The sequence below is a fragment of the Brachyhypopomus gauderio genome, chromosome 18 (genome assembly GCF_052324685.1).
Source record: "Brachyhypopomus gauderio isolate BG-103 chromosome 18, BGAUD_0.2, whole genome shotgun sequence".
Taxonomy (NCBI): domain Eukaryota; kingdom Metazoa; phylum Chordata; class Actinopteri; order Gymnotiformes; family Hypopomidae; genus Brachyhypopomus; species Brachyhypopomus gauderio.
This window is the reverse complement of record NC_135228.1, coordinates 17,692,859-17,702,408: the sequence shown is the minus strand read 5'-3', so window position 1 is coordinate 17,702,408 and position 9,550 is coordinate 17,692,859. Positions and strand designations below refer to the sequence as shown.

Here is a 9,550-nt window from a genome sequence, read left to right as displayed (position 1 = left end):
ACTGTTGTCTAGCACAATAGAAACTCTTCTCAAGTGACTCAGTTCAAAATGAGTTTTATTAAATTTTACAAAATTATGAGCCCATGTAACTTTCACTGTAAATGCCCATTAGAGAACTTACTTACACGACAACTGTCGTATTACCAGACGACAGTTACAGAGTCAAGAAATTCTTTTACTAAAACGATGCCACTATGAGTGTTCATTTCAATTTCTCGATACATACACTAAACAGCTAAACGTACACACTAGATGCTGGTCTTCACTGGTTGGCTCATATTTGATCGTCATTCCCTATTAAATGATTTCAAATTAGTGGTTAGCCCGTGCAGAGATGAGGTATCTCTTCAACCACAGTAACCTGCTTTCATAATGACTGCATCATATTTAATCATATCCTGCATTTCAGAAATACATTGTACAATGTTCACTGAGATCTGTTCATTTTTAATTACTTAACTTCCTTTCAACTTCCTGACACACATTTTCCAGATTTTGTTGAAATTTTCAAATATTTGTGATGTCTTATAAAAGTTTGTTTATGCCCATTTGTGTCAAGTGCATTAGGTATGATGTAGTGGGTCACTTTATGATAAGGTACGATAAAAACAACATTGTCAAATGAATGTTATCAGCTCAGAATGTCTGTGTGCAGAACTGTATTTCTGTGCTAATTTAAATAGCTTAATCCAACAATACTTCTGCTGTATTTCATTTCACACTGGTTTATCATTTCTATGTATACCATTGGGGAAAAAAACCCAAGATATAAGGTACAATGAGGGCAAATGACCCCCTCCACCCCCAACCAAATATGTTCTAAATTCAGTGCCTAAATGAAGGTTCCAGTGACAGAGTGGTACCACCTAGGCCATTTTTGTGTGTAAAACCTTCACCACAAAAAGTAAAAAAATTATAGATAATACCAAATTACTTAATTGCAACTTCAAATTATATTTTTTACTGTAACAAAATGTGTTCAGTGCAAATTTATTTTTCCTGTACCATGAATAACCACAAACAGGATTTAGGAGTACAAGCTCCTTAGAATACAATAAGTATGCTATGTGCATACCCCGCCCCCCACCCCCCCAATCTACAGCTGAGCACATGGTTCTGTTGGTGCCAAGTTTCCTGCTTCACTGGGTTCCTTAAGTGCCGTCTTCCCTTGGCCAGCTTTGTAAAGGCACCTCTGGAGAACAGGATTTGCAAAACCATAACTTGGTATTTTATGTGTAATAAATAAGTTTACACAAAAACACAATTTTTTTTTTTTGTCAGTTTCATTTCTACTTTCATTACTCCTTAGAAGTAAAAACAGCTGTGAACAGGAATGTCCAAACATTCCCTTGTTCTGCTAAACCTTGGTCTAAATGGGCCTTTTCATTGCATTGTGTGCATTTTCAAGAGTCCCCTCAGAACTAATGCATTAAACAGGTACAACTGCTCATTGTTCTTGCATTAAACATGTTTTCGGTAGAAACACAAAATGAAAATGTTTTCATGATGATAAAACAAATGCGATCGGTTTAGCACAGACTAATGCGATTAGATGTATCAGTAAATGTTTATAGATGACTAAGAATAGTAGCATTCAGAAGTTTTTAGATTCCCAAATAAGGAAATTTGGTAACATTTGGTTTGGTAGAGAAATAACTTTAGGGGAGTCCCCTATGTAATGTCGTTAATGATCATGTTTTAATTGGAGTGGTTGTTTTGCCGATTCCTTAGATCTGCTGCAGCCTGATTTAGTCGTTCTGCTGTGTCCATGTGATGAATTTTCTTTCATTTTGATTCTATTTAAAGCTAAATTTCCTGTTATTTTTTTATGATATTACACTGTATTCCAGTACAGTAATACCCTTAAAAAGAAAAAAGGAAAACTTTTTACGTTTGTTACTATGCAAATCCATTAACGTGGCCAACAGTGTTCCATTTGTATTTAAGAGATGAATGTGGAACAAGACGGAAGGAAACGGGTGATATAAGAGGTACTGTACATAATGGCTCTCTTTGTGCCTAGTGTTCCCTATACAAGTCGTGAACACATTCATTCAGTGAGCTATAGCAGTTAACTACATCAATAAATGCCATATTTTCGATTAGTTTACCATGACACCATGAAGAATTTCTTTTAGATTACTCTTCATTACATGCCATTGACATAAATAAACTGGTAAATAAACATCAAATGAACTGGTTTGTCAGTAAATAACAGAATTCCTTATCACAGTTTGTCAAAGGCAGTAACCCATACACGTTGAGATTTCATTCGTGATCGGTCGGAATCGACAGATTTCTTTCAAGTCTCCAGACGAGGTCGGCCACGTTCTCCATGGTGTGGGTCTTTTCCTCCAGCAGCTCGTAGCGCAGGCTGGAAATGTCCTGTTTTATCTCCTTTAGTTCACCTGCAACACAGATGGGTCGTAGGGTGAACAGGTTTTGAGTGTGATCTGTGTGACTTTGTTCTAGGCACTGTCACACCGACGGTGCGTGTCCTACCTTCATTGACTTCGTCACTCTCCTTGTCCATTTGAGCTTTGATGATGTATCTCTTAATCAGGCGCTTCATAATTTTCTGTACACAATTTATGCAAATACATTCAAAAAATTCAAATTAATTCAAAAGATATTTAATATTATTCAGATCTGCACTGTTTAGAAGTTCTGTTTAGAAACCTTCACGAGCTAAACGTATTTGATACACTGCACTGATGTGGTCATGCAGGGCTTGATTTAAGGAATAGTGCAGCACTATTTGTACCTGATATCGCAGACTTGAATCCCTGGGAGTTTTGCTCTCTCCTAACTGAACAAGTTAGCAAAACAAAGCAGACAAAAAATATTATAGAACCTGCCTTGGTTTATTGCACTCACAAACAGAAGCCAGTCATCTATAGTACCAGTGGTGGTTGTGTCACCTCACTGAGCTCTGCCTCCCCTTTCAAAATGGCGGCGTGTTCGTGGAAGATCTTCAGTAGCAGAGCCTTCATTCCCAGGCCCAGCCCCAACACAGACTTGGGGCTTGGCACCAGGTTGAAGGGCACAGGCAGGGTCCTGCCCTCCTTAAAGTAGGAGAACCAAAGCTTAGCACGGGCAAACTTCCACTCTACATCTGCATCGTCCTGCAGTCAGCACAGAGACCGGGAGAAGATCATTACTTTTCTAAAATGATGAGACATAATTCCAGAAGCTTATCTAAAGAAGTACAGATAAAATTGTCTTTTGTTTGTGAAATCTTCTACAATGGACGACCTTCACCAGCAACATTCCTAACACCCTAAGCACTGGCTGCAGTTGGGCTTGTACATTTATAATGTCAGCATATCAGAATTATTACAGAAAAATTTTGATGTAAATGACAGAAAGGAGTGAAATACCTCAATCTCCTGGAACGAGCTGTTTATCATGGCAATGAGCATGTTGAGTAAGACAATAACCATGGTGACATTGTACACTCCATACAGAACATATCCGGTGTTTTCAATGAACTTGTGTCCATTGTTCACAATCACTGATTTGACTTCAGAGAGTCCAAAAATTGCCCAAAACAATGTTTTGAAGCTCTCCTCTATGCTGTGGGATGTCGCAGTGTAAGAGAGAGAAAAACAACACATACAGATTTGCTACTGAAAACAAAACCTGAAAAGTTCTTCAAAAATGTCATACATTTTTTTTATTTTTACATAAATTATATTGACTAGTCTTTTTGGTAACCACACAGCAGTAGACAAATATCTTCTCAAGTTCTTACGTTGTGAACGCGTCGTTCTGTTTGGCACCCAGGTAATACGAGTACAGGTTGAACATCCCAATCATGAAGGCTAAGAACACCAGAATGAAGATCACCATGAACTTGAAGATGTCTTTTACAGTCCTTCCTAAGGAGATCTGCAGTGGCCCAAAGCTCTCATTGGCTGGAAGAATGTAGGCGATTCTAGAAAAGCTCAAAACCACAGCGATGGCATACAGTCCTTCTGAAACCAGCTGTGGATCCGACGACAACCAGCTGATGCGAGCTGTGAAATATATATATTAAAAAAGTAAGGACATATGAATACTAAATACTACATGAATACTAAATCCAAAATGCTGGTTTAACCAGTAACTGTCACTGCTCTGCTGTTACTCACCAAGTCTGAAGTACTCTACCTCTGTAGGCAAAGTTCTGTTAATTATATTTGTGTAGTGTTTGTCAACATAGCTTTGTGCTGTATGTGCGTGCCAGAAGGCCATGATCCTGGTCACGAAGGAGGCTATAAAGATGGCCAACATTCCAAAGTCCAGCATATTCCAGGGTTCAAGCAGGTATTCCCTTGGACCCTGAGACCAGATCTCCTTGCATTCAGCCCAGATCATCCCTAAGAGAGAATAAAAACGGTTATGGTGCTTTTGTTTGTAGTCATAGAAATTCAGCATTAAACTTAAATCCAAAATGTAAAGATTTATTTTTTAACTGAAAGCAGATCAAATTTTGATCCTGATTTGTCCTCTCACACATCAACTAAATGTTAGTTTCATACTGACCTGTGACCCAGAAGATAATGAGCATTTCCATCCAAGTGAAAGGTGTTGTTTTCATGCGGAACAGCTGTGTTGGATAGTCTTGGATGGTCATATTTGGCAACAGTTTGGTCCCGTTAAAACGATCAGCTGCGTTCAAAACCAGCAAGCCAAGGAAAACAGTGAAAGAAGCTGCGTGAGCCACAAACTTCAGAAACGGGCCTCTCATGAGTCTTCCTAGCTGGGGAGAATAATAAAGATGATTTCACAGAAAATTAATGGAAATTTAAAGACTGAAAGAGTTTTGCTTGCAGCTTATTTGAGTCATCACGTGAGTGTAAAAACAATTTTACTGTGTGCTACAATTCTAAAGTTTGCTTTTGTGTTTATCTTCATAGCATGTTAATTCACATGATACTCTAAACACTGGTCTTATACATTTACAGGGCAACTGTGAAAATTCTAGAAGGATGTGATTTAAAAGTACATGTCCACCATGTAACCCTGTTTGTCATTTAAATTATTGTGTCACATGCAGGCCACCCACCATAAGACAGACAGACACCGAGCACACTGACCTTACTAGATGGTGCTGCCCAGTATACCATGGCCAAGAATGGCAGTCCTACTGCAACACCCAAGACCACCATTAACTTGACCGCTGTTGTCTGCTGTCTAAGACCCGACAGATTCTCATACCAGATAGAAAGAAGCTGCTGCTGACAGTTAGGATGGGCCACAAACTGGTACAAAAAGACAAGCAGTGAGGCTGGTAGCATTCTGGACACGTCATGCACTACACTTAACTGAAGATGCTGCCTAAACTGAAGATATTAAGCTTTAGTCAGTCAAGGAGAAGTTTGTTCCGCACTAAATTTTACCTTTTTCACTTCGTACTTTATTGCAAGGTTTAGTCGGGTGAGGCTGGGCCGGGGAGGTTCTTCACAGTCCTCATCCTCCTGGCCATTTAAAATGGCCTCCACTTCCTCTGTGTTCCGACACAGGTCCAGAAGTCCAACTACAAAGTCTTTGCATTGTATGGAAAGCTTCCTATAATCATTCTTAGGAATGTAAGCAGTGAAACCCCATTTAGTAAAGCAACATCACCCAATATATGGGTTTTCATTTTCAAAATGTATGACCCATACCTTAAATTCCTTTTCAATGTTTGCCAAACATGCAAGCTCATTGCTGAGCTCTAAGGCAACCAGCACGGGGTCTTCATTGGAGAGGGAGAGGTAGGCTGGGCTGGCCAGGCCTCTGTAGGCATTGATTCTTGCACGTGAGTGACTGAAAGAATCGTACTTCTGATGGTAGTTGCAGGTGTCGCAGGTACAGAAATAGTCATGTGGCTGCTCAATGCGAGCACCTTTCCCCAGGAGGATGTGCACAATCTCATACTCATGGCAGTGAGATGCTAGTATGATTGGCGTGATATCATGGGAAAAGCGCGTCCCATCCTCGTCATAAGCGAAGAAGTCGTCGTGCATCGCTGCCTGTCTCGGGCTAGCTGTCAGTCTCCTGGAGTCCGTAAAGGCTTTGTGGCTCAGAATGGCCTCCACAATCCTTATGTAGCCTTTACTTATGGCCAAAAGTAACGCATCCCCAATTCGAGATAAGTTGTCTTTCTTCAGCAGAAGTTCAGTGACCTCAAGATGTTCGTTCGCCACTGCCAGCTGCAATGCATTCTGGCCCATGTAGTCCACACAGTTCACATCCAGCCCAGGGATTTCCTCAAGCATTCTGCGCACTACTGGAATGTTGCCATACTCGGCAGCATCAAGGAAACGCTCCTCCACCGGTGAAAGACTGTTGGGATGGGCGTTGAACATGTAGGCTGCACCCCGCACGGCCTGCCTCCTGCTCTTGGCCAAAGCCTGTCGAGTCTGAGGTCCACACTCACTATGAGTCAAACAGGATGTACTTAGGCTTTAGAATGACGTATGACATAACAAAACTGCTGGAAACTGTAGATTTTTTCGTGCACCAAATCTAAACTTTGGTGATGTACATTATCATTTTAGACTGGATCAGCTGCCGATCAATTAAAATCATCTAATTAGTTGGGGTTTGATTTTATTATCGGACATTTCAATAATGTTACACACACCACACTATTACATCAACCAGTTATGGTTTCAAACGTCTCTTGTGAGTTGAGCTGGAGCAGCGTCACATATTTCTTGAGTGATGCAGCTGTTAGATGAGCTTCATAAGACACCCACAAGCCACCATGTTTCACTCTTTTCTCACACTCTTTTCTCAGACTTATTAGTCTGTTTCGTTTTGCTTTCAGTCCTTTTGATCCATATGGGATTCTTTGCTCACAAAGAATAGTTATGCAAACAATGCAGCATTATATTTTAAAGAGAACATGTTTAACGCAATCTCTATATATATTTAGCAACCAAATATGTTCTACTGGTCCAACCACAAACCCCCAAAATAGATAATTTAAGGATACTTATTATATGTAAAACAGTAATCCCTAAAACATATAACAAATTTATTAAAATTATACGATGCTTGTCATATTTGGCAAACAAAATGATTATTTTAAATAAGAATTTATTTAGTGTTGTATCCCCCTGTCTACTCAAAGTACCATAGTATGTACCATATGATGAAAAACATTAAATAATGTTTCTTAGAATTACCACCCATATTAGATGTATCAGTAATTAATTTAATGTCAGTGAACTTTTTTTATTTGCTAAACTAAAGATCCTGTTTAAGCAGACCATTATTCCACTGTTAAACTGGAATATCTATATTTCGGTAGAAGTTATGCTCATTGTATGAAAGGAAAATGAAAAAGAACAAACCCTCAAACTTCCTAAAGTGAAGTATTAGTGATTCATCATTGTTAATAATACATGTTAACTTTGTGTGAAAGGTGGTTTGTTTTACATCAAGTTCATATTTACGTTTTTGTCAATTATCACATGTAAAAATGAACTTTGCAAATAGGTTTTGTGGACTCTATTTCCAACTGAAACTAGCAGAGCTAACTATTTATACTCTGCAAACAAATGTAACAGTCTAATGGTTTAAACTCGGTAAAATCAACACGTTTAGCTCTCTAAATATGTATGTCACATTACTTACCTATGGTAATGTCCATAAATGCCATAACTGTCCTCATCAAATTCAGCATTCTTCAGAAGATTGTCTTTACTTCTGTTCCTGTTGTCAGGTGTGTGGAATTTTGATTGATTTCTGTCTTCCGAAACAGGTCTCCTTTGATTCATTTTTCTAACTAAGGCAATAAACCCCAAACCACACTAAGCCACAGTAGCCGATTCTTGTAATCCAAACATCCAGCAGCAAAGGAGGAACTGTGTACCATTCTCAAGCAAGGCACATTCTTCTTCAAGCCTTTGTTATTTTTCTGTTTAAGCTTTGAGGTAATGCAGAGTATCTAGGAATTTTGGCAGAGGGCTCTCCTGTCCTTTTATTATAAAAGAGCCATTTAACAGTCTTTGCCCATTCACGTTATCCCCCACGTTATCTTGTATGATTAGCAGTAAGTTGTGAATTGTTCTTTTTCACATAAATGTTTTTCTTGTAAAATAACTATAAATCATTTTAATACTTCAGAAACTATTATATCAACAAATTGTAAAGTTCAATTATGTGCCTGAAAAAAACACAATACATTACTAGTTAATGGAAGTAATCATTCTGGATAATTGAATAATTCACCTGGATAAAGTACATAGTGCTGTAAAAACTCCCTGCGGTTTAAAAAAATACGATTACTTTTGGTATCCTTCTGGTAAATTCCTTGTTTTCATTAGTAGGCTTACAAGAAACTCAGTTTCCATGTTCACAATGCCTACTGAGGAAATGGAGCTGAAGACGTCAGGAGTCAATCACTGTCTGTGTTCCCGGTGTAACCTCTGCTTCCTGTGTGCTAGGATAAAGATCCAGCTTTCTGTCAGTGTGGGAAATGCCTTCAATGGAATTCCACACAGACCAATAACCAGCCTAAAATGCGATCACTGTTCTTTCCATATTGTGCCTCCTTATCTTTCTCCTAGTCCTCCCTCTTCGTCTAAAATGTATGTGTAAGCATACCCACATCTCTACGTGCCTACGTGCCTGCCTGGCTGCTCTGGTGTCCAGAAAACTCCTTAAGGATATATGAGCCCAGCTGATGGGGTCAGAAGGTAAATCGCAGAGAGGGTCATGGGAAGCCACTGTCTTGGTTCTTTTCTCATGTTGATAGTGCTTCAAGCTGATGACTGCCACAGTCACAGACTATTTTAAGCCCCTTTTCCAGGGACTGGGCTGAAAGTCAGTATTCTTACTAGAGTTTATTCTGTGGTGTCTAAGGAGGTTTTGAGAGCTTGTTGGCTTGTTTCATTCACTCAAAGAAACACACTCAATCCAACCTGTTCAACCGGAAAACTACTGTAAATGATCAATTTTTAGAATTTACTGTTTATATGATGTGAGTGTCTTTAAAATAAAATTCTGAATATAATGTTCTCATTTTTGTTTGTTTCTTGGATACTATTCTTACTATGATACACTTTTCAGTACAGTGCAGTGGTCCTGAACAGTATGTGACATCTCTGAATCCCCTGAAGTCCCTTTCACAACCTCAGGCACTGGACAGTGATAATTCACTGGGGCGTTTTGTTTAGCCTCCGAAAGGACAAGATGGACTCTATGCTCTAAATAGACACAGTACAGATGTCTTAATATATACACATATCTAATTCATTTACAGTGATGCTGATAGAAGCCCTCACACTAAACACTTTTGAGTGTGTAACAGATGGTTGTGCAAATGGCTATAGCTTAACAGAGTCGGTGGGCCACCCACATCAGCAAGTTACAGCTTATTATATACTTCAAGGTGTTTGATCGGAGCATTTAAAGTCAGACCTCAGACTGAGCATCTTCTCTCTTCCTCAGCTGTTATCGGTTGGTCATTTCTGTGTATTAACGTGCTGAGAGGGTTTGCTCTTTTTCTGTGAACCTTCCCCAAGAGTGCTCTTTTCTGTATGATGTATGAAGGCTTTCTCATGACCACAGA

General features: G+C 39.2%; 1 protein-coding gene across 3 annotated transcripts; it reads right to left on the bottom strand.

Moving 5' to 3' along the window:
* Positions 1-189: 189 nt before the first annotated feature.
* On the bottom strand, positions 190-8,766 carry trpc6a (transient receptor potential cation channel, subfamily C, member 6a). 3 transcript variants are annotated; one of them, XM_076979517.1, is made up of 12 exons: positions 7,612-8,765; positions 5,652-6,405; positions 5,385-5,564; positions 5,082-5,246; positions 4,528-4,744; positions 4,134-4,361; positions 3,755-4,019; positions 3,381-3,576; positions 2,922-3,065; positions 2,765-2,809; positions 2,503-2,578; positions 190-2,408 (listed from the first exon to the last, which is right to left on the bottom strand). In XM_076979517.1, exons 1-12 carry the CDS (start codon positions 7,752-7,754, stop codon positions 2,269-2,271), a joined length of 2,553 nt encoding a protein of 850 aa, XP_076835632.1. In that variant the 5' UTR covers positions 7,755-8,765; the 3' UTR covers positions 190-2,268. The 3 variants fall into 3 exon arrangements, with proteins under 3 accessions (XP_076835632.1, XP_076835631.1, XP_076835633.1); XM_076979516.1 differs by having other exon boundaries at positions 2,922-3,125; positions 7,612-8,761; XM_076979518.1 differs by lacking the exons at positions 190-2,408; positions 2,503-2,578; positions 2,765-2,809 and having other exon boundaries at positions 2,959-3,165; positions 7,612-8,766.
* Between the last annotated feature and the right edge of the window lie 784 nt (positions 8,767-9,550).